General features: G+C 32.6%; 3 protein-coding genes across 6 annotated transcripts; 2 read left to right on the top strand and 1 right to left on the bottom strand.

Annotated features, from left to right (window-relative positions):
- The first annotated feature begins 6,167 nt into the window (after positions 1-6,167).
- On the top strand, positions 6,168-10,786 carry LOC115706275 (vicilin-like seed storage protein At2g18540). The gene is given in 8 exon segments (XM_030633865.2): positions 6,168-7,727; positions 8,230-8,275; positions 8,409-8,458; positions 8,570-8,611; positions 9,094-9,207; positions 9,896-9,974; positions 10,069-10,140; positions 10,231-10,786. Coding segments are annotated over 8 exon segments (1,047 nt in total). The 5' UTR covers positions 6,168-7,131; the 3' UTR covers positions 10,279-10,786.
- A 1,000-nt stretch (positions 10,787-11,786) lies between these two features.
- LOC115706274 (deSI-like protein At4g17486) lies at positions 11,787-15,009 on the top strand. Of its 2 annotated transcripts, none has more exons than XM_030633863.2 (4): positions 11,787-12,276; positions 13,192-13,479; positions 14,278-14,358; positions 14,480-15,009. In XM_030633863.2, exons 1-4 carry the CDS (start codon positions 12,126-12,128, stop codon positions 14,611-14,613), a joined length of 654 nt encoding a protein of 217 aa, XP_030489723.1. In that variant the 5' UTR covers positions 11,787-12,125; the 3' UTR covers positions 14,614-15,009. The 2 variants fall into 2 exon arrangements, with proteins under 2 accessions (XP_030489723.1, XP_030489724.1); XM_030633864.2 differs by having other exon boundaries at positions 11,885-12,276; positions 14,483-15,009.
- A 644-nt stretch (positions 15,010-15,653) lies between these two features.
- Positions 15,654-20,587, bottom strand: LOC115706273 (uncharacterized). Of its 3 annotated transcripts, none has more exons than XM_030633861.2 (10): positions 20,369-20,587; positions 19,306-19,403; positions 18,986-19,100; positions 18,692-18,728; positions 18,502-18,571; positions 18,090-18,194; positions 17,288-17,438; positions 17,111-17,193; positions 16,235-16,328; positions 15,654-16,066 (listed from the first exon to the last, which is right to left on the bottom strand). In XM_030633861.2, the coding sequence occupies exons 2-10, from the start codon at positions 19,334-19,336 to the stop codon at positions 15,967-15,969; spliced, it is 786 nt and encodes a 261-aa protein (XP_030489721.2). In that variant the 5' UTR covers positions 19,337-19,403; positions 20,369-20,587; the 3' UTR covers positions 15,654-15,966. The 3 variants fall into 3 exon arrangements, with proteins under 3 accessions (XP_030489721.2, XP_030489722.2, XP_060964264.1); XM_030633862.2 differs by having other exon boundaries at positions 20,310-20,483; XM_061108281.1 differs by having other exon boundaries at positions 15,654-16,328; positions 20,369-20,516.
- Between the last annotated feature and the right edge of the window lie 5,051 nt (positions 20,588-25,638).

The raw sequence follows: 25,638 nt of genomic DNA, 5'->3' as shown, positions 1-25,638 counted from the left end.
AAACCAGTTTCATCAACATCATCCTGAAGAAAAAACAATATAAAAAATTATAATCTAAAGATAATATATAACTTTAAAAATCAGTTTCATCAACATTGAAATAAACTATTAATTTCATTAAAAGAATAAAAAAAATAGTTTCATTATGTTATTAGAATTTTTTTTTCAAGTTACTTTTTTATTATTTTGTTTCTAGGTTGGAAACTTACACTTATATTTTGTTATTAAATTATTGGTAGGCATTATGTGTTGTTTTGATTATATTTGTGATTAGTATTTTTTTTTTTTTTGTATATTTGTGTGTGTATATTTTTATTTGATTGTCTGATGAAACTGGTTTCAATCAACTTTATTATTAACATATGTATTTTGTTATGATTTTTTATAACGTCAAAACTGGTTTCACAGGTTTTAACTGTTCTGTAATGGGGTTGCTCAATTTTTATGATATTATTATATATTTTTTAGTTTGTATAAAACCAGTTTTATTATTGTATGATATTTGAACAATAATTTTTATTTTATTTTAATTAATCAGTTTCTGACACATATTATTTTATTATTTTCATAACTGGTTTTTTTAAGTAACTAGTTTTTATAACTATTTTTTTTATTGTTGTTCATAATTGAGTTTTATTCAATTTTTTATTAATTTATTTCAAGAAACTGGTTTTTATTTGTTTGTTTTTATTTTGGTTGTTTTACTAACTGGTTTCTCACATTCCACTGTTTTTTTTTTTTTGTTATTCTTTTATGGTTTTTATTGCACTTTTGTCTCTTTAATTTTCTTTGTTTCTTTTTTCTCTCTTTGATTTTAATTTATGATTCTCTTTGTTATATTTGTTGCATATTGTATGTTTAAATTAACTCTAATTTTTGAGCAAGCAAATAAAAAATTAAATGCCAAAATAAAGAATGAAGTTAGAAGTTTGATTATTAGGTATTGATATAAAATTTATATGTTCGAAACTGGTTTTTAAATTTAGTATCGTTAATTTGTAAAAGTTTAGTTATTAGGCATTGTGTATTTTTTATTATGTTATTGATGAAACTATTTTTTTTTTTTGCCTCTTTTAATGAAATAATTCGTTTCTTTTAAGATTGATGAAACTGGTTTTTAAAGTTAGTATCGTCTTTAGATTGTAATTTTTTTCATTATCTTGTTGATGAAACTATTTTTTGTATTCTTTAAATGAAATTATTAGTTTCTTTCAATGTTGATGAAACTAGTTTTTAAAGTTTGGATTCTTTTTAGATTATGATTTTTTATGTTGTTTTTTTTTTCAGGATGATGTTGATGAAACTGATTTTTTTTTCTGCTGTTTTTAATAGAATAATTAGTTTTTAACAAAAAAAAAAAACAAATAGTAGTTTAAATAAAAAACAAGTTTAATTTTTGTAAAAAAAAAACGAAATATAAAAATGTACACTTATTATATATATTAAGAGAAAAAAATTAGGTTGAGAAAAAAAAAAAAACAGAGAGACACAAAGAGAAATTAGAAAAAAAAAATAGAGAGAGATAAGCGAAAGAAAGAAAAAAAAAAGTAGCAACTGACTTAAAAGTTGAAAAGAAAAAAGAGAGCCAATATTGACTAAAAAATATATAAAAAAGACAAAAAAAAAACTTTTTGAAGTTTCAATAAGTAAAAAGAAAAAAAAAAATTAATAAAAGTATAAAAGTAAAATGTTCTTGTCAAATTAAAAATGTAATGTTTGAAAAAAAATATAGTATTTGGTGTAAATTTTTCAAATAAAAAGAAACCCTAAAATGTAAGTGTAAAATAAATAAAAAATAAATAAAACTAATTAAGCTAAAAACAAAAACATAAAATATGGGATTGAATAATAAGTTTATAAAAATATGGCATATCAAATACCATAAAAAATCTTAAATGTGAAAAAATGTTGCTCAATTTATAATCACTACGCAAGTATACGCAATCAAGTAGTAAACTCACACAGGTGATGTCGAACCACAGGGAATTGGACTAATTACTGCTAAATTATACTATTAATTCTATCTGGTAAAAGAATACTTTTTATGAATTAAATAAAACAATGCAGAAAATTAAAAATAACAAAGGAAGATTAATCAAGATAAGAAAATAGGGAGACGAATCCTGTTGTTAAGTTACCAATGTTAATGTTTAAATGCTATCCTTCTCTTGAAGTGAAAGACAGATTATGAATTAACCTAGCTCTTTTCAGATCTTCTAGGTTCTAAATCTCATGCTCTCTAATTAATTTCTTAATTAAACTAACATGAAATCAGCATTAAGCAATAATCTAAATGTCACAAAGGCTATGTAAATACTTTCGTTTCACATCAAAACCTAAACTATCCAATTTTAGCATTCTCAATTCTCACTTTTCAGATTTCGAATTAAGATCATAAAACATGTAAAAGGTGATCAATCTTGCACATGGAAATTAAACACAAATATGAATAGTATTCACAATCAAGATGGAGGAATGACAATTAATCATTAACTAGGAAAAACTTAAACAACATTCATCATTCTCCCTAAATAGGAGTTTAGTTCAAAACATCCATAATCAAATCCATAATTAACATTGAAATAGAAAAGAACATAGAAAAATTAAAGAGAAGAGAAAGAACTAGTTGAAGCAATTGATCCGGGTCGCCACAAGCCGCTCTTCTAGCCTCCTCCTTTGTTTCTAGGGTTCCAATTCTGAATCCCCTCTAATTTTCACGAACCCTTACTATTTAAACCAATTCTCATCTTTAAAATTCGTGAAATTACGAAACTGCCCAAAAATCCCGTCATAAGGGTCCCCGTCGCGACTGGCAAAGCCCCCGTCGCGACAGGAGTTCAACTTCGAATTTCTTGAAAACTTTCTGCCAGTTCCCGTCGCGACTGGCAAATTCCCCGTCGCGACGGGAACAGGCAGCGACACCAATCTTGGTTTTTCTTCTCGATTCTTTCACCATTTTTCCTCAATTCTTGTACATACTTTCTTTAAATGCCCGAGGACCTGAAACAAAAGAATCAAGCGTAATATAGCCCTAAAACTAGAAACAAAGAGTGAAAACTAACCGAAATATGACCCGAATCTTAGACTAATTTTAGCCTAACAAATTCCCCCAAACTAGATTCTTACTCGCCCTCGAGTAAGATAAATACTACTAACTACTAATCTACTAACTACGCTATCAGATAATCATAATACTACTGCCTCATGTGTTGTTCTCTTCTATTGCGCAAACTAGAATTTCAATTCTACCAACTCTAAAAATTAATTTAGATGCTCAGTTTATAACACTATGTACAACTGCAAAACTTTATTCAAATGTGAAACATTGTTATAAAAGTTTTACTCTTTCTAACAGTTCCACAACCCGATAACTCATAAGCTTGCATGCTTACCTTTCTCCACTAATGTTGACAGTATTCTTTGGAATCATTAGGTCTTTTCAAGGCTTTAGGTAGTATGGCTCAGATATTCAGGGAAAGGCAAAAGTCAATTTTGACTCAAGATATCATCAGCACACAAACAGAACCCACAAGCTTCTTACTTTTCTTTCTTCTAAGATCCCATAATATTCCCAGATTTACCAAGATTGATAGCAGACATCTCTATTATTTTTCAACATCACTGAAAAAAAATTTCACACATATTTTTACTTTTTATTGTGTTTTTTTTTTTTCATCATATTTCATTTTTTTGTTCAGTGACATTGAATTACACAATTTTTTTTCTTCTCAATCTTACAAGTTTTTCTCACTCTCACTATTTCCTCACACTAAATGTTTCTCCTCCCCCAAACTAATTATGTAGCTTATGATATCATGGATAACATGGTGAAGAAAAATTAATAGTGTGGTTGCAATTTTTCAAATCGATGGGTGAAAAACATAACAGGTTCAGGCTCAAAAGGTTAACTAGGGATACATCTTATTACGGTAGGCTTGAAAGGCTCAAACTATCCAACAAATGCCTAAATCATATTCCAATTGAACACTATCAAGGATTTCGTCTCAAGAGAATAAACATGCAAGTTCTAAACTATCCTGTCAATCTTACCACAAACCATAGTAAAACAATTATAACAATTTTCACACATTGAATATTTTTGCAGATAAACACAGGTTTCTAAGCATCCAAACTAATCCAAAGAGTTAACAGAATCAAGCACACAGTTATTTTACAATTTCAGAACACATCACACTAATCAGCAGTATACAACTATCGTCAAGCTTATTGCCATTCCTTAACTAAAACAAAAAAACTAAAACAGATAATTAAAATGCAAAATTTAAAAATTTTAAGTCTCTCCCCCCAAACTAAATATGACATTGTCCCCAATGTGACATTAAAGAAAAAGGAAAGGAAACTTACCTGAGCGCCACATCAACAAGCGGTTGACGCCCGTAATAAGCGTCATGTTGGACAACTTGAAAGTTGTTTTTAAAAATGCCCTCAAGCTTGGCATGTAATGAGTTTGAACCAAAAACCACACCAACAACACAAGACTTTCGATGATGAGCTTGGGGAGAAGCCTTTCGAAGCTCGTAGAGGATATAATATGGTGTTGATGAAATATATGGATCCATTGGTGGTTTGTTTGTCAATATCATTGATGCAGTTGAATCAATGATGTCATGTTCTTCCTCATCCTCCAATGTCACAGTTTCAACACTTTCATCTAACAACCCTTCTTCTTGTTGCTCACTCTTCACTTGGCTATCCATACCCTCACTTATGATTTCATATTCAATGATTTCCTTTTCACAAGGATCTTGATCTTCAACTGTAGGCTCATTATCTTCCTTGTATTCAAATAATGACCCTTCTTCATTGTACCAACAACTCTCATAACTTTCATCATTGGAGTTATTACATTCTGAATCACGAGTCATTGAATTATCACATAAAGATCTCACCATGTCAGTTAAGCGATTAATCTCTCCTGGAAGTGATTGTAGAAGTGATAGTAGTTGCTCCTCTTTTTCTGTTTGTTGGGATGAATTTGGGCAATAAGGTGGGTATTGGTGACTCCAACCCTGAAGTGATGGATTCCAATGCCAATCGTAATCAAAATCTACCATGTTATTCAATAGATCTATTACGTCATAGCCTCTCATTAATAGAGGCGCTCCAGTTGCCTCTGCTCCATACTCAACCCAACTTCTTGTTTCATCGTTAAGTCCATTATACAAGAGCCATGTAAAACATCCACTTGAGAAAGTGGGATAACATCTCTCTCCAAGCTCTTTAAATCTCCTCCAAGCAGAATAGAATGGTTCATTGTGTTGTTGGACAAAATCATCAAGATATAGCATCTGGATTTATCTTGCAGTTCAAACTCATAAGTAAAACATTAGTAAAATTAAAAAAATAATAAAACTAAATTAGTACTAAAAAGATAAAAAAAAATTGAAACAACAAAATTAATACTAAAACTAAAAAGAAAAACCAAATTAGAAAAAAAATTTAATTTTTAATAATATTACAAAATTTAATCTAAAAGAAACAAATTAGAAATAAGCAAAAGAATTAACCAAAGTAGAAGTTAGTATAATTTTATGTAATATTAATCTTTAAACAATTCCCCGGCAACGGCGCCAAAAACTTGTTGCTCAATTTATAATCACTACGCAAGTATACGCAATCAAGTAGTAAACTCACACAGGTGAGGTCGAACCACAGGGAATTGGACTAATTACTGCTAAATTATACTATTAATTCTATCTGGTAAAAGAATACTTTTTATGAATTAAATAAAACAATGCAGAAAATTAAAAATAACAAAGGAAGATTAATCAAGATAAGAAAATAGGGAGACGAATCCTGTTGTTAAGTTACCAATGTTAATGTTTAAATGCTATCCTTCTCTTGAAGTGAAAGACAGATTATGAATTAACCTAGCTCTTTTCAGATCTTCTAGGTTCTAAATCTCATGCTCTCTAATTAATTTCTTAATTAAACTAACATGAAATCAGCATTAAGCAATAATCTAAATGTCACAAAGGCTATGTAAATACTTTCGTTTCACATCAAAACCTAGACTATCCAATTTTACCATTCTCAATTCTCACTTTTCAGATTTCGAATTGAGATCATAAAACATGTAAAAGGTGATCAATCTTGCACATGGAAATTAAACACAAATATGAATAGTATTCACAATCAAGATGGAGGAATGACAATTAATCATTAACTAGGAAAAACTTAAACAACATTCATCATTCTCCCTAAATAGGAGTTTAGTTCAAAACATCCATAATCAAATCCATAATTAACATTGAAATAGAAAAGAACATAGAAAAATTAAAGAGAAGAGAAAGAACTAGTTGAAGCAATTGATCCGGGTCGCCACAAGCCGCTCTTCTAGCCTCCTCCTTTGTTTCTGTGGTTCCAATTCGAATCCCCTCTAATTTTCACGAACCCTTACTATTTAAACCAATTCTCATCTTTAAAATTCGTGAAATTACGAAACTGCCCAAAAATCCCGTCATAAGGGTCCCCGTCGCGACTGGCAAAGCCCCCGTCGCGACGGGAGTTCAACTTCAAATTTCTTGAAAACTTTCTGCCAGTTCCCGTCGCGACTGGCAAATTCCCCGTCACGACGGGAACAGGCAGCGACACCAATCTTGGTTTTTCTTCTCGATTCTTTCACCATTTTTCCTCAATTCTTGTACATACTTTCTTTAAATGCCCGAGGACCTGAAACAAAAGAATCAAGCGTAATATAGCCCTAAAACTAGAAACAAAGAGTGAAAACTAACCGAAATATGACCCGAATCTTAGACTAATTTTAGCCTAACAAAAAATACCATAGAAGAGTGGCAAACCTAAAAATGCCATATTTTTCTAACTTTGTTATGAAATCCCATACACAATATCTTATTGTTGTGAGAGATGAGGTGGATTGAGTAGTTAAGGCCCATATTAAAGCTTGTTGGAAACAAAGGAAGAATTGTGTACCTGGGTTTAATAATTTAGCCCATGTAAGGGTGGGCCTAAGTTACTGTTTTTAATGAAACTTGGTATGATCATGGTCCAAGAGAAGTGCAAAAGTGGCCTCAATTCTCCATTGGCGACTGAGCTGTACGCTTCTTTTCGCCTCCTTGAACTAAGTTTCGTTCTCGCAGTGATAGCTAAATGGCGAAAGATCGGGACGGCGTGATGCCGGAGAGAGATGACAAGCGTGTAGAGAGAGAAGAAGAAAGTGACAGAAAATCCAGGAAACTCCGGGAAAATTCTTTCCATGAATCCGAAGATGAAAGAAAACACAGCAAATCCAAAAGGAAAACGCGGGAAAGTTCCGATTCCGACGGTGAAGACGTAAAACACGAGAAAAGCCAAAGAAGGAAGCGAAAATCGCGGAGACGATACAGCAGCGAGGAGGAAACGAGTTCGGGCTCCGAATCAGAGTACTCGGATTCTGAGGATAGTGGTACGGAATCGGAGTCCGAGTCGGTGTCTGAGGGTTCGGGCACGGAGGAGAGCGAGAGTGAGAGGAGGAGGAGGAAGAGGAAGAGAGAAAAGAGGAAAAGAGAGAAAGAGGAGGAGAAAGAGAGGAGGAGGAGGAAAAAAGAGAAGGAGCGGAAGAGGAGGAGAAAAGAGAGAGAGGAAGAGAGGAAGAAGAAGAAGGAGAAGAGAAAGAAGAAAAAGAAGGAGAAAAAGGAAAGAGGGAAGAAAGGTGCTGTCACGAATTCGTGGGGGAAGTATGGGATTATCAGAGAAACTGATATGTGGTAACCTATTCTTTACACACAATTTCTTGTTTTTATATCTCTTTTGCTGCTGAGAAACTGTAGGAAAGGAAGAGTAGAATTTAAGTGAGAACTATGTGTCATTACATGTTGAGGTTATATAAATATCTGGGTGTTTGCATATCTCAAAATCTCAGCTTTATAGATCATGATTTATGATGGATTGAATAAGTGGACTATGGATGATTATATTGAAGAATGTGAAAGTACTCATAAGTTGGCGGCTTAAAGCAAATGAAAATTAATCTTACAGCAGCTATGGACTATGAATTGCTGTCTTGTATTGTTTCACTATGCTTCTGATAATGAAATCTCTCTAAATGGCATCTGCCAAAATGAAAATAGTAATAAAACTTGTATGATGAATATACATATATAAAGATTTTCTTTTCTTTCTGTAGAGAGTTGCTTACGTACACATATATATGTTGACCTTACAATTATTCAATTGATATATTTGCCGTACGTGCACTGCATTTTGTAGGACAAAACGACCGGAGTTCACTGCTTGGTTGGCAGAGGTGAAACAGGTAATTTTAATCACACTCGTCAAAGCCTTTTGCAGGTTTAATTTGGTGCAGTTGATGTAGAAAGAAAGAATAATTTTCACTTATTTTGTTGAGAATTGTTCTATAGTTATTACATGACTGGCTCTCTTTGTAGGTTAATTTAGAAAGCTTGCCCAGTTGAAAAGAAAAATAGATGTCTAAGGAGTAAGCCAATATTTTCTCGTCGAACAAATAAAAGTCACTCGCTTATTATTTTTGTTTCAAGTCAAAGCACTTTTGGTGAATTCTAATATTGCTCCATGTTATTTTGTACAGATTCATGGAAGACCACAACACTGCAACTTTTCTTTCTAAAAAGTGAGTTAAGTTTGTTAGTTGTATAAGCTTTATCTGTGTCCTGTTTTAAGAGGTTTTGTAGAAACTATAAATGTTTGTCAAACAATGTTCATAGAGTTAATCTGTTTCTTTTTTTCTTGTAATATTTGAAGGCCTTTTTTCATACAGTTGTTTTCTCTGTTTAACTGTGTAGTTTGGGATGTGTTTTTCTGTTGCTTCCATATTATGTGACTCCTTTTGCCAAACTATGCTTTCCACACATCTATTTTATATTTCCTGCTTTCTTTGAAGTATTATTATAGACTGGCATCATCCAAAATAGGTTTGCAAGAATGTTATCAATTACCAATATTATATGTGTCAATAATAAAATAAAGGCGAGATAATAGCTTTTAGTGTGTTGGGAGCTTTTATATCTTATTATTTGCAGCACTACTCATAATGCATGTATGTAATGTAGATTACTCGTTGACTAGTGTTTAATTCAATTTTTTGGTTGGCAGGTATTATAGCCTTGATGCACATTTCAGACACCAACTGGAAAAAGAAATGAAAAAGGGTTTCAAGAAGGTTCAGGAAAAAGAACGTACAGTGTTTAATGATGAAGAAATACGCAGGTATGTTTTAGTTGAAGTATGGTTTTCGCGTTTTTCTGTATTTTAAAGTGATTTGTCATATCAGGGCTTGTCTTCTTGCTGTTGTGTGTGTTTGTGTTTATTCAACTTACTGGACAGGTTCTAGCGTTTACATTATTCATGTTTAATTGATTAGAAAGATTTTTCTTTTTGTTTTTTTAATAATAATAATAATGAAAATAAATCCTTTTAAATTAAGCTGAAGAATTTTTTTTTGAATAATGACCATATCATTCAAATAATCAGAGTACAGAAATGCTGGAAAAAATCCACCAACAGTTCTTTAAATTGCCTTATAAGAGGGAATTGCGCCAAATATCATTATTAATACATTGCATTTTATTATTCAGCTGCCAAAAAGGCTTTAATCATTTAAATTATTATGGTAGTCGGGTGCCTGCTTCTGGAGAAGGTTTGGGGTGAAGATTTGTTTGAGTTTGCTTGTAAAATAATAAGTTGAATGTATTTTGTGGTGATATTTGAAAACAAAGAAAGTAAAAATTTGAAACATTTTTATCAAAAGTTCTCATGCGAAGCATCTTCTATTATCTTCTTCTTTGAAATTGTGTTCTCACCCATTTCTCATCATCAAGAGGAATAGAAGTTTATTTAAGGAGTGAAGAAGATGAGATATGAAAATTATTGGCCTAATTCACAATATTTTCTTCAGGCAAGAAATGATGATAGTACGTGAAAAGCAGAAAGAAGAAGAGGTGGCAGCTTTGAAGCGGTCCATGCAGGGTGGAATGGTTAGTTTCCTCTGCATTGTTAATTATAGCTGAAGTTTGATTTTTAACCCACTAGTCCATAATTTTTTTATGCTTCTTGCACACTATATCCCAGGCACAAGCAATGAAAGAGCAAGCTCAACTCAGGGAGGAGATGGCTTACCAGTACAAGGTTGGAAATATGGAGGTAATGATCACAGACTTGAGTTCTCTTCCTGTTGTTGCTCACAACTTTATCTGTGTCTCGTCTTGACACACCTTTACCTCATTGTTACAGGCTGCAGCTGCAATTCAGAGAAGGCTGGATCCAGATGTTGCTATGTGAAGGCCCATGAGATGTGTTGAATCATGAATGACCTCTATTATTGTTGCCTGCAGTGCATATACTTACTGAACTTTTGTAAGTCCATTTGGCTGGTGAACAAGCCAATCCCAATCCTAAGTTGAGTTCTAGGAGACAAATCTGTGAACAGATTTCATTTGATAAGTTTTGCAGATATATTAGAGATCAGTGGCCATTGCTTTTTATAGATTCTCTGACCTGAGTGACCTCACAATTAGAAGGCTATAGTAAGAGTTAGACTTTCTGCACATTTTTCGGGTGTTTCCAGAGCCAAAACATACACAAAGTTAAGGCCTTGTCTGGAATATGGCATCCATGCATTTTGTTCAGTCCGATGAATATTGATCCTATAACTCATCTGGTTTCCCGATGAATTATGGGTTTATAATGGTTACACTTGTTTTCTAAATTTCAAGTTACAGATAAATTCAGATCAACATGTATAATTCTACTTCAATATTTCATAGGAAGTGCTCTCACTTATTTCTTCTGTTCTGAACAATGTTCAATTCTAACAATCTATGTGGTAACAAATGCTTTGATTCATTCCTGATATTATGGGAGAGTATAGAAACTGATGGGTCAAAAAAGCCGAAGTGCTTGATTTACTAGTGTGCTGTAAAATAGAATAATTATGACCAGAAGTAGATTTAGATTATGGTTTTGTTTATGGCGCTGTTGTTTTAAATGGTGAAAAAATATTCCTAGTGAAGGCAATGACTGAAGGATAAAAAATGGGACAACTTGTAATGCATTTACATAATAATGTTTAATTTCTGTAGATTGTCATTATCGATGTGCCCCACTAACCACATTATCGATGTGCCCCACTAACCAATAAGACCTCAACTTAACTAAATAATTTTGACTCCGGGTAGAAATTCTCAGCCAAATCATATCTAAAATATACAAAATTAACAAAATAAAATAAAAAGTGTTTTGTAGCTCTTTACAAAATTAATAAAAAAAAAGACCCAAATTGTAAACATATCCAAAATCTAATATACCAACCATATACATATTATTATGTTTTTTCCTTCTTTTTTTTTGACAATGAAAAAAAGTAGTATTTACCATACCATATATTTACTCTTGCACTTATTATTATTATTTTTTATGAGTAATGATCCACACATTTAAATCACAAACTTTTTTATTTACAATAATATATAATAAAAAATGATGTGGTATAGTATTAGTATTCTTTATTAAATATTATAATTTTTTTTGCAAAGGTATTTAATATTATATTTTTTTTTTTGAAAACTTTAATATTATAATTTGAGTTTGCATGTTAAATGTCAATAATTATTTGAATAATTAGAGACACTAGTTGTCTCACATATAAATATTATCATATTCATAGTGCCACCTTGTCACCAGCCATTTAGCCTATAGGTCATAATTGGAAAGCAATCCCAATCCTATTTTTCTTCAAATTATTATTTTTATTGTTTTTTTTTAATAATGGTTATTATTGTTATTGTTGAAATGGTGATCTAATTAAGCTTTATTCTTTCTCAAAAAAAAAATGGTGATCTAATTACCCCTTATTTTATTGTTGTTTTTTTGAAACAGATTTTATTGTTGTTTGTTTAAAAGTTTATTTTCCAAACTAATTTTAGTCAAAAAGTAAAGAAGTAAAAGAAGATTTTTAATTTAAAGGCAAACATAAATAAAAGAAAGGAAAAAGAGGTAAAATTGATATCATTCCTCAAAAGGCTCAAAGCCTTCCTTCTTCTCCTACAGCGACACCCACAGCCGGAGGTGGATCTGTGAGGCTCGTATTTCATTTGGGGTTTGTTTCGAATTCCAAACTGTTGTGAGAAATGGGAGCAGAAAGCACCTCCGGCAGCGGTGGTCTTCATAGCACCAAAAATTGTGTCGACACCGAAGTGGTTTTGAATATCTACGATCTTACACCTGTTAACAGTTACACCTATTGGTTCGGTTTTGGAATTTTCCACTCGGGTATTCAAGGTCTCTCAAACTTTCTCTTTGTGACAATTATATTTTATTTTATCATTCTTTCTATTGTTTTCTCTAAATGTATTTTGATGTTTTATGAGTTTCTCTGATCTGGGTTCTGCTGTATTTTACTTTGAATTTTTCCTGTGCGTTTCTTGATAAGTACTCTTGTGAATAATCTGTTTCTCCTCTCTTATTATTACTTTTATGTGTGCCCTTGGTAAATCATGAATATGCATTTGTATCTGGGATTAGTATGCTTAAAGTGTTTTTCTTTTAGGTGTTTTAACGTTTAATCAATCAAACTTTTCTATTCATTCGTTTGAAGTATAAAATTTTGTTGTGTACCTTGCTGTAACACACGGATGATAAATAATTGAACTACCAAATCTCTATTGGTCTTATATCATTAAAGTTAGCGTACTTTTAGAAGTGAAAGTTTCCATTTCATTATGGCACAGTTTGAGTTTAGTTAGGACATGGTATAAATCAGGGCAGTTACAATTAATAGATTACTACTTAAGTAGTTTTTTGAGAAACCCATAGTAATTTTAGATGAATTTAGTTAGGTAAATCATTAATTAATGTGCAAGAGGTGACTGTATGCATATAATTTGCAAATAATCGGAACCAGGTTTGGCCTCATATTCATATGGTTTGCATTTTGGTCCTTGATCATTAAAAAAGGGCATTTAGATCATAGAGAGGGCTTTTCTTTTTTTTTTTTTAAGAAATTCAGCATAATAATTTTCCCCCTTCAATAAGCGTTGTCATACGAGTTGTTTTTTTCTTGAAATCAAGGTACTATAATACAATTTAAGTATAATCTAGGCTCTGTTCTTTGAAGAACTGACTCATTTGAATTTATTGACTTCATTCCTTTGAAATTCCATCATTTAATTTCTTTCTGAATGTTTACACTTACAGTCCATGGTAAGGAGTATGGTTTTGGAGCCCATGACTACCCAGCTAGTGGAGTTTTTGAAGTGGAACCAAGGAGCTGTCCAGGTTTTATATACCGAAATTCTCTCTCCCTGGGTTACACAAACCTTCAAATCTCTGAATTCCGGACATTTATTGAGGGTGTTGCTTCAGAGTATCATGGGGATACCTATCATCTCATCTCCAAGAACTGCAACCATTTCACAGATGACATTTCATGTAGGTTGACAGGAAAAAGGATCCCAGGCTGGGTGAATCGGCTTGCTCGGCTAGGTAAGAACTTATCATTCATAATTCATCTACCATAGGAACTTTTATTATCCCTCATATATCATAATTAATTCATTAACGGGAGATTTTGTTCTATGCTGAACAATAATATGTTTTGTAGTGGAAGTTTTTTGTCTTCTATAGCCATTAATAAGTAGGTTTGTTATTTACTAAAAGAAATAATAATTTGCTGGTGAAAAAAGTTATAATCTAATCAAATAAACCCTGAGAATAGTTTATTTGATTTAATGTTGGTATAAGCATCCATTTAGTTATACTTCTAGTTACTCTCTCTGAGGCAATGTTTAAGAATAAGAAGGACCACTCTTGTGATGACTTACTTCCCCACCTACCATTTTATAAAAATTTGTATATTTATATATTGGCTAATTAGGATTTTTGCTCTTGTACCAAATTATGTCCCTAAACTATTGAGATTGTTGAATTTAAGGACTTTTGTCCAATTTCATTCATTTTTATTAATTTGGTGATTATTTATGTACTAAATCATGATTCATGAACTTTCATTCATATTAGACTTTTCTTACTAAAATTTGACAAAAGTCTTTAAATCTAACAATTTCAATGGTTCAGGAAAAATTTTAACGACCTTAAAAGTTTAGGGGCATAATTTGGTATATATTAAAGTTTGGGGGGCAATAATCATAATTAACCTTATATATTATAATCAATTGTATTTTCTCTGCAGATTCTACTCTTGTAATGTTTCTATGTGAATTCATCAGATTCATTACGCTACTACTAAGACTGGCTTTCATTCTTTTGTTTTCAAAATCTCAGGTGCTTTATGTAGTTGCCTGCTGCCTGAAAGCCTTCAAGTAACTACAGTTAAACAGTTGCCAGAATACCACGAAATGTCTGGTGAGTTCATCTTTTCACTTTGTTTACACACGCTCATGTAGTTAGATATCAAGTTCAATGAAAGCTCTAGCATTACCTCGTGTACCAAAATGTGTTGATTTTCTGGGTTTATTATTTTTAGAAGATGATGGTAGTGAGTCTCCATCAAGTACCACCCGTGAGTCAACAGAAATCGATGATGATCAAGAGAAGCGCCTGCTATCACCTCTGGAGGGAACTGGGGATGTGTCTTTTGTTAAAGAGGGTCACAGGTGAAATATAATGTTGTTCTGGAAGTTTGTATCGAAAATGACAAACTATCCCGAAATGCAATACCCCTTTAGGTCCTTTGATGCCTTTGTTTAGGGTAATGGCTACTGCATGGATGAAATTGTGCTTGCCCCCATTTTAGAAAGTAACCCTTCTCTATGAATTTGTATTTGTTACCAGCGTGCAAAATTGTTTGATCTGTTGTAATTTTGTTTTGTTTCCTTTTCACTTTTACTGGGAAAAAAAATCTCAAGGCATCCATGTTTTTCCAGCACATGCCCCCCTTTTTTTTTACCAAGAAAATTATGGACTAGATTGTATCATTGATTGTTGTTGAGGTTCTTGTATGTGGAAATTATCGAAAGTGCAAATGAAATATTCATGTGTTCTCATTCTTTGAAATGAATTCTGGTTTGGAAACGAAGCGGAAGGCATTCCAAAGCAATTAGAGGTGAGGTTTGTGGTTATCTTTTGGTATAGAAATTGTCAAATTCCACTGCCTTTCCATTTCAAATTATTTGATTTGTGTAGGTAGCCGGTAATTTTCGAGCTTGTGTAAGATTATAATTGTTAAATTATATAATAACTCATGAACGAAAAGTGTAACTATCTTGAAGGGAAAATGAGTAAAAATTAATTTGACTGATCATGAAGGGAAAATAAGTAAAATTTACCTTGACTGATCATGAAGGGAAAATGAGTAAAAATTATCTCGACTGATCATAAAGGGAAAATGAGTAAAATTTACCTACCTGCCAAATGGTATTTATGACTTTAACTTGGCATATAATCCATTATATGTGATACTATTGCAAAAATCGTGTTAGAAGTGATTACTTCACATCAGTGTGCATAATAGGTGAGTGTCGTAAAATATGTTTTACATTACAGCAATTCTAAATTACCCAAGCTCCATATGCCACAGACAAAACCTTCTAAGCAAAACTCACCACTTCATCGACAAAAAGGCAGTATAAGTATTTTCTCTACTTGAAAACTGCAAAGCATTGTAAGTTTTGTTTCTCTTTTTGGTAGCAACACAATACTGAAATCCAAACAACCCTCTTATGAGTGGATTCACGAGTACAAACTATCATCAATTATGGTTCTATCCAACTGCAAGCCAACCAGCCAAATAACATCACGTTATACATACACCAAAGTGAAAGAAAAACAAAAACCTACACTGATCTGAAATGTAAAAGCGAAAAAGTCCACATTGCATCCATCATCCAATAGCACTTATAGTGTCCCCATCAAAAAAAAAAAAAAAAGAAAGGTGCTTATAGTGATTTCATTGTTGCCTTGCCATTGCCATCCAAAAATTTGCCCATACTATTTTTGTGTCTGTCTTCCGCTTTACACACCGTTATCCAATGAAGTATCCTCAAGGCTCAACTTTGAATTCAACCAAGCACAGACCGCATCCATCTCTTCTGGAATAGTATAGTGGCCAAGTCTACATGCTCAAAGAAAGAGTTCCATTACACACAATCAGAAAGAACATAATAATAGTAATAAAATTATATATATAAATATATATTTCTTAAATGAGAAGGCTTCACATTCTTCTCCTAGCTGGTCAAAGTACATGTAATATGTTGTCTGAGATAGAAGTATAACATACGCTGAATACGATTTGAACGTGACGTCCTGAAATCCAGTCGAACTCAAGACCTGTGAAGATTTCTCCCCAAATTTGTGGATGACCACATCATCAACTGCAAAAATATACCAGGGCTGAAGCTTAAGGGATACAAATTCATATTATATACGTTTTATATGGGATGGCGATGGCCCACTACAATGACATCATGGCAAATTAAATTATACTTTTCATTTGTATTATATTTTTGGTCTAGTCACCATAAGGTTGTTTAAAGTTCCTGCTACAAATCAATGACATCATCATGGTACTGATTGTAGACATTTTCCACAAATCAGCATAAACAAATGACTGTCCTTCCTATCTTACTGCACCTCCAATGAATTTTATTCTACAATCTTCAGTTAAAATATATATGTATATATATTTATATATGTTTATACATCTGCAAAATTAAATCAGCTTCCGTCAAGGTAAAGGTACATATCATAAATCATGCATATGAGTATGAAAAGCACTAAGAATTAGTATATGAGATAGCATGTGTCATGCCATATATAATTAACTTAGTGGAAGCACCATTCATCAGAGGTGGATGCAGTAAAATGATATCTCCTAAAAATATATCAACTATCAAGCACTTAGATTAAACCTTGTTGGCTGACTATATTATCACATAGCTTCCAAGTTTTGTCGAAAAGAAATAACCATTTTACTAAAGTTAAAATCAGTCATCTCAATTTACTTCATCTCTAAGCAAATAGATTATAGAACTGCAAAAAATTAAGCATAACAAGGTTGTAATATGTTCAGGCCAAGCATAGATTGTATCGCTCTATTGAATGAAGAATTCAAACAAACATTAATTATAATAGCATATAAGAAATGCGCGTATACCTTTCCCATGGCACAACAAAATGGGCAAGGATGAAGCACGCCTTGTGGCTTCCGCCACCCCTTCTATCTTGTTACGTAAGATCCTGATTTAAAAAAAAAAAACTCATAACTACTGAGCAGATCCATGCAAAATGAATAAAACCGGGCAACTATAAAAGTAGGCATAAGAAATCATACTTGGCGCATGGAAGCCATCCACTTAATCCAACAACTGCACTTATATTAACTGGGAAAGGATTATCATTTCCATACTTTCCTGAGATAAAGCAGGTTGCAGAGTATAGGGCAGCAGCAGCACCCATACTGAAACCCCCTACTCCAATTTTAACTGTAGAATAAAGAACATCTGTTAAGCCTATATCTATATCATGAAGACAATAAAATAATTGGAAAAAAAATAAAAATTAGAAGGGTATTAGTATAGGAAACATAACTTCTCTCTACACACACACGGGCACTCACCCTTTCATCCGCACACACACATATGTGTGTATGTTTATATTAGCGGAAAATTGCAATAATCATATCACATTAGCATTCATCAACTGAAAGTGAAAATGCAACGCTATGAAAAAACAGCTCTGTTACATCAAACATGGTTTAAATACACCAATTAATTGATTTTTTTTCTTTTTTATGTAAATTTTTAATATTACACTATGCTACAATGACATGCAAAACCTATCCGCATTTCAGCCAATTGCACAAGCTTATGTGTTGACCTCCTTGAACACAGCTTGTGGTTGCAAAATATATTACATATGTAATGTGATGTACACCAATTATTTGATTTTTTTTTCTTTATTATGTAAATTTGTAATGTTACACTATGCTACAATGACATGCAGAACCTATCCGCATTCAGAATTTTAGCCAATTGCACAAGCTATTATGTGTTGACCACCTTGAACACAGCTTGTGTTTGTAAAATATATTATATATTTAATGTGATGTGAAACAAATGCTAGAAGAAACTCACTGTCAGCGGGCTCATTTGCTAGCAAATTTGCAACATGTGATGCAGCAGAATCCAAACCCTCTAAATCATCAGAAGCATCTTCTGAAAGGTCTTCCACATCAAACCCTGTTAAAGGGACAGCATCCAAAAAAAAGATGAATAAAGGTCCAAACAGCATCCAAAAAGGTGAATAAAGGTCCAACAGCCAATAAACCTACTCCAGTGACAAGATTTGTCCATACGCCCGAGATTATTATTACTACAGTTACTTCTTTGACTTCCAACTAAACGTGACATCTTTTTTTCTTTCCTTGAAGCAACTAAAAGTGACATCTTAACTTAAAGTTTCTTCTTTTAATATGCCATTGTGTTGCCATAGGGGAATTTTTGTAAAGAGGGTTATAATCAGGCCTCTCTGTCAAAATAGACTTACAAGCAGTGGAAGGAAAACCACCGAACACAGAGATTGGCTGAGTAGGAGCAGTTGGGCATATCCATTTAATCTGCACCATGTTATTTGTGACATATTTTTAGCATTAATCAATTTCTATATCCTTAGAATTAAAACGAAAAAAGAGGCGCATATAAGTGCAACAGCTACTTCAGATCTACTTAATCCTTACATTTGGAATAGGAAGGGTCTCCAAAAGCTGGGACCAACTGCCAGGAAGAAAAATCAAAGGTTTAATAAAAATTTGTACCTTCGTTCTTTATGGTCCGCAAAAAAAAGTCAGCATATAGTGCACATTCATTAGAAATGTATGATGGGAAAGAAGGGGATGGAGGGATTTAGAGATTACAAACGAAACAAGGTTTAGGCTCCTTTCGTTTCTTCAATATCTTTACTGTCTTCGCCAATGTTGGGCAACCAATAAGGAAAAAGAAAAAAACATTTGGTTGATGAGTTAGAGTAATACCTAGAGCCATTATCACCAAGGCCATGTAGCCAAACTACAGTTGCCTGATGTCTACCTTTGGGTCTGACTACATAGGTCCGTCCAAATTCAAATGCTCTTCTAACAGTTCTAGCACCTGGAAACAGAATCCAAACAAATTGAATGGCAAATGACACAAGAAAAGAACAGGTACAAATTGAAAACCCAGACACTGGGAAGGAAGGAAAAATAAAAGAAGCAGAGATTAATTTTTATTGGAAAAAGGAATCCATGAACACAAAACTATGCCATAAAAGTTAGAGCGAAAAATCAAAAAAAAAAAAAAAAAAAAAAGAACTAACCAGAACCCACAGAAGGGCCCGTAAAGCTCATATTATCCCCCAAGAAAAAATAGCACTAACCAAAAAGCCGACTGCACTATCTGAGAAGAGTACAGATCCTGCAACAAAAACAACAACAAAGTGCAAATGTAGATTTGTTATCTAAACAAACTTTTGGACCAATCAGAGTTCTTGTAAAAGAAGGAGTTGGTTGTTTAAGCAACCCAGAAAAGCTAGGACACCCTCTCTAGATTAACCCAAGTTGTGACAATAGGGAGATGAGCAGAGAAAGATGCAAATATGTTTAGATGACATCTCTATTTGGGGAGTTGGGTAAGTGAATAGTTCGTTGTTGATGCAAGGAAATATGAAAATCAATTTCCACAATGGCTGTTTTGGACAGTTGGCAAACAAATACAGCGAGGATAAAATTTTACTCAACCAAGATCACATTTCCCGCATTCTCTTATACTTTTAAAAGGAAACCCAAAATGTAAGTAATCCAACAAAAGAACATACACTAAATATGAGACAAAAAAACATCCGTTTGGGATTTCTCTAACATGATAACACCAAGTCCAGACAGTGTTAAAAGAAAATATTGCAAAGATTATTCTTTTTTTAGTGTCGCGTAATGGTATTTTACAATCAGTTAATAGCTCTAACGTCCTAGGTTCGAAGCATGACCCCTCCTTTTTTTCCAATCTCTCTCACCACTAAGCTAGCCTTACTGACTTTATTTATTGTAAAGATTATTCAGTTAGGCTGGTAAGAACATTATCCAATATCACAAAAAAAAAAAAAACCCCAAAATAAGAATTACAGCGGCAAAATCCCAACCCTCGACGCAAAATCCACAGTATTCTCTTTCTCTACCATCTCACATAATTCACATAACATACCATTAATAATAAGAATACAACCAAACTCATTGAAAATCAAAAAGCGACGTTTCTTTCTATTCCCCTTCACAAATTTAGGTCCTTGAATAACAAAATAAGCAAAAAAAAAACATGAAATCTTACCGAAATCGAAACGTTGTCCTAAAGTAGTAAAGATGAATAGGAAAGTGGAAAGTAGAAACCTGGAATTGGAGTCGAGAGGAAGCAAGATGTAGAGAAGGCCAACCCCACCCCCAACCCAAACCCAAACACAACCAAAAGGTTCCCTCTATTGTCGTTGAGTTCACAGTTGTTGGAAATAGAACAGAGCAGACCTTGTAAAGTTATAAGTTTGTCGTTTTGTACTGTTTTTGTTTGTTCTGTTCACCATTCAAAAGCTGCATCACGGCCCACCCAGAACTTATCCATTCCAATGGGCCCTTAGATATCCAAATAAGTACAACTCCAATCTAACCATCTTAAAAAAAAAAGAGGAAATTACACTCTATACCCTTTTTATATTGTCTTCTTTTATTTTTACCTTCTTTTTTAAAATCTATCATTTTTACCTCTTTTTTTAAACATTGTACCAATTTTACCCCTATCACTTCAAGATACTCTCCATGTGATTCTCTTATGTAAGGGTATTTTGGGTACAATACATATAAAAAGAGGTATGTTTCAAATAAACATAAAATTAGAAGTAAATTTGATTAATTGATGAATAAAAGAGGCATTTTTCAACTTACCCCAAAAAAAAAAAATAAATAACTAACAATTTTTACATTATCTTAAAATATTATATATATATTCTTTTTTTTCATTTACATTATTTTTAACCACTTTACTCTTAAAATTATTTCAATACTAAGCAATTTTAGAAGTCAAGAGAATGAACCCACACCCTATTATTTAATATATTATTAAATTACTTTTAATATTTTAAATATTATATTAATACACATTTTGATAGAAAAATCATAAAAAAAATAAAAAAAATAATTCAACTACCATTGCTTGACCGTAACCATTGTAGTAGCCCACACAATTTTCTTTAGTGGTCAAGCAATCAAGATTGCTTTTCTTAGACTGACAAAGGCTTGATGAGCAACCAGCATTGGAGCTGCTCTAACATACCAAATTTAAAAGAAATTACATTGTATATCCACTTTACTTCATTTTTTTATTTTCACTTTTATTTCTATATTATTTAAGATATACTCACTTAGATGATGCCCTCATTATACCCCTTAAGCTAATGTAAATTATATGCTAGACTTAAGTGGAAAATAAAAGTATATTGGACTGTTGGGTTTTATGCCCTAAATAAAACTCATTTCAATATAATCAGATTTACTTATTAATAAAGATCAGAAATAACATTTAATGTTACTGTGACAGTCAGTAGTCCCGTGATCCGTAAGGGGAAATACCGGGTAAGCTGTGCAATCCCACACTGCCTGGGGAAGGTCAAGTGGGATGATTCTAAGACTGTGTAGGTATGGGACTGCACAGTTGAAGAGAGCTTAAATGGATTGATTGGTACTGCCTATATCAACAAGGTGCATCTTGTTTTTCGGTAGCCCATCTCGAAAGAACTCCACAGTTAAGCGTGCTTGGCCTGGAGCAATTTCAAGGATGGGTGACCTCCTGGGAAGTTTTCCCAGGAAGCGTGCAAGTGAGGACAAAGCACGCTGGAAACACTCGTGTTGGTCTGTAGGGTCAGTCATCAGTCCATGAAGCAGCCAGAGTCCCGTACTCGTGTATAAGAGCCATTAGTCCGTGGGTGTAAGGATCCAATGGAGGCTTGAAGCGGGGACGTTACAAATGGTATCAGAGCCTTGACCCAGCCGGAAGTGTGGTCGACGAGGACGTCGGACCCCGTAAGGGGGGGTGATTGTGACAGTCAGTAGTCCCGTGATCCGTAAGGGGAAACACCGGGTAAGCTGTGCAATCCCACACCGCCTGGGGAAGGTCAAGTGGGATGAATCTGAGACTGTGTAGGTATGGGACTACACAGTTGAAGAGGGCTTAAATGGATTGATTGGTACTACCTATATCAACAAGGTGCATCTTGTTTTTCGGTAGCCCATCTCGAAAGAACTCCACAGTTAAGCGTGCTTGGCCTGGAGTAATTTCAAGGATGGGTGACCTCCTGGGAAGTTTTCCCAGGATGCGTGTGAGTGAGGACAAAGCACGCTGAAAACACTCGTGTTGGTCTGTAGGGTCAGTCATCAGTCCATGATGCAGCCAGAGTGACATACTCGTGTATAAGAGCCATTATTTCCGTGGGTGTAAGGACCCAATGGAGGCTTGAAGCGGGGATGTTACAGTTACATGGTTCACATGATTTAATTCATGATTATGTACATAATGTATGAATTCTATTTAAGTCCAGAACATATAAATTTGTTAATGATTATAGTGTTGTCAACACAGTGGAATATAATCTTAATTATATGTTTGAAAGTTTCTTCCCTGATTTGTCAGTTCACTAGATTTAGACTGACATGATAATCAGCGATAGGTATTCTTACACCTTGGATAAGTGTTATGTCCTTTCCAGGGCATTGGCAAAGTTTACCAGCATCGGATGTATGGAGTATACATCGGAAGGGGCCGATATTGAACTTTGATTAGATATATTAAATTTATCGTAATATCTATTCAATTCAATATCACCTGTTGATCTTAGATCAAATGATCTTAATCCTGATATGTTTAGGTTCGATCTCAAGAGTATTATACATGTTCTTTGATTTGTTAGTTAAGCCTACTTTTGGGTCACGGTGATACGTACATTTTGGGAACATGATAGTGCAATTGAGTGGGAGCGCTAACATAAATATGGAATCTATAGCTTCTATCTGACAAATAGAAAGTAAAGGATGATTTCCTTCGAGCTTGACCAGACGAAAAATAAATGATGGAGTACTCATTTCACTTAGCTGAAATATCATTTATACGGGGTTAAGTGTTTTAAGAATAAAACACATTGTAGGGTGTTACGGTAATCTAATCCCTTTACAGTGTAGATCATCTATATAGAGGATCATTGATCAAATTAGGATTATAACAATGGATAACTAATGACGTGTCTATATGGTGGAACATATAGAGCGTTCTATATACTGAGAGTGCAATTCTAAGTTCTATGCGTGGATTTAACAAAGAATTAATAAGTCAGTAAATTTAAGATATAAATTCTTGATCTGCTTATTGGAAGCTCGGATATATAGACCCATGGTCCCCATACTAGTTGAGACCATACTGCTTGTAAGACTCAGTTAATTGATTTTGATTAATCAATTATAATTCTAAAGTTAGACTATGTCTACTTTATGAATTTTCACTATGTTATGGCTTGATTGTGAAGAAATAGTATTTTGGGGTTTATTTGTTAATTAATAGACTTTATGGAGTCTAATTAATAAATACTATAAATGACAATTTTATTTGATAGTTATTTTAATTATTAAATAAATAGTTTGGCATTTATAAGGTTGAATTAGAAAATAGGTATTATTGAAAAGAAGAATAAGTGGTTGAAATAAAGTGGCAAAATTGTAACTAGAGATTGACTCACTTAAGTGTACGGCCAAGAATGATTTATTGCCCAATATTTTATTCTTTTTTTAATCCATTTAATTCAACCCTAACCCTATTGAAGAATAGTATAAAAGGAAGGATATGGTCTCATTATCCAACTAATGCCTCCAAAGCTAAAAACCTAGATGAGACCTCTTCCTTCTTCTTTCTTCTTCAATTCGAAACACCAAGCCTTTCTTCACACTAAATATTTTCAGCCATTAGTGAATGAGTGAGTGCCCACACACATCAAGTGGTATCTCAATCATAGTGTGTAAGACTGTAGGAGATTCCAAAACAACAAGAAGGAGATTCAGCATCAAAGGAAGGAGAGAAAGAGATCCAGGTTAAGATCTTGGTGATGCTCTGCTACAGAAAGGAATCAAGGGCTAGAGATCTGAACGGAAGGAGTCATTATATTCCGCTGCACCCAATGTAAGGTTTACTAAACTTTATATGTATTTATTTTCATTGTTTTAGAATTCATATTAGGATGTTAATGAAACATACATGGTAGTAAATCTAGATCCTGGTAAAATATTTCCAACATGGACAACCTACTCACAAAAATGGGTATATTTTATTGAATTATAATATGAGAGTATTTTTTATTAAAAAAATACAAAAAAAGAAGTATTTCTCAGCTTATCCCCCAAATTTACATCAAATATACGTAAGAAAACTTATAAAAATATGAAATTTTAGAAAAGATAATTAGATAAGGCTTTTTTTGGTAAGAAAATTACATTTTTACGTTTAAAGAATCTTTTTATATTTTTACAGTTTTTCGTAAAAATAACACAAAAATAATAAAAAAAACTACATAAATATAACATAAAAATAACATCTAAATAATATTAAAATAACAACAAACTATAACATACAAAGAACAAAAAACTAACAACAAATAAACAAGAGTTCAACGTAAAAAGACCGTATTTTTGTAAATAAAATCAAAAAAATCGTAAAAATATTTAAAATTTTGTAAACTGTATTTTTGTAAATTTTTTGTTATTTTTGTGTATTTATAAAATAACTCCATTTTTTTAAATGCTATTTTTTTAGGGTTTTTTTTTTTTTTTTTTTATATTTAAAGTTTTTGTATGGTATTGATATACTTTATTTTTATAAATCTATTAGGGAAATTTACGTGGTATACTAATTTTTGCTAATTTTTTTTACAAAAATATTGCTAGGCGATATTTTTTTACATTTTTACTGTGTATTTTTATAAGTTTCATACTGCAGTATACTGTGTTTATTTTTTAGTTTTTTTTTTTGGTTTGTTTTAGTGTTGTTTTATGGTTGTTTTCTATAATTTATTTTTTAAACGTCGATTTCACTGTTCTTGCTCCATCTTGCTAGAATTAATGATTATTTTTTGGGTGTTCTCGTGGTGCTGTAGTGGTTCTATCCGTGAGTGTGGAAGATGGAGGCTATAAAATACAATTCTTCTTCCTTCTCTATGGTTATTTTGTGGTTATTTTTTTTTTTTTATTTTAGTTCTCTTTAAAATACATTTAACGAGCTCACTATAAAAAAAGTTTTGATGTGTGTGGTTCTTTTATGTTTTTCTAAGTGGTTATATCTTTTTATTATTTTACATTTGTTTTTGTGTTGTTTTAGTAGTTTTTTTGTTTTAATTTTTTAAAATTGGGCTTGCAAATATAACTGCTATTGCATATTGGGTATTGAGGATGTGCAGAATATTTTTTAGTTTTTTTAATCATGTTTTCCTTTCTTTTGTTTGATTTGTTTTAGTGTTATTTTACAGTTGTTTTGCCATGATTATTTATTTGACGTCGATTTTACTTTTTTTTTTTTTCAATCTCACCAAAATTAATGGTTGTTTTCCGATTGTTCTGGTGTTCCTGTGGTGGTTCTC

The sequence above is a fragment of the Cannabis sativa genome, chromosome 1 (genome assembly GCF_029168945.1).
Source record: "Cannabis sativa cultivar Pink pepper isolate KNU-18-1 chromosome 1, ASM2916894v1, whole genome shotgun sequence".
Taxonomy (NCBI): Eukaryota; Viridiplantae; Streptophyta; class Magnoliopsida; order Rosales; family Cannabaceae; genus Cannabis; species Cannabis sativa.
This window is presented reverse-complemented; position numbering and strand designations above follow the sequence as displayed.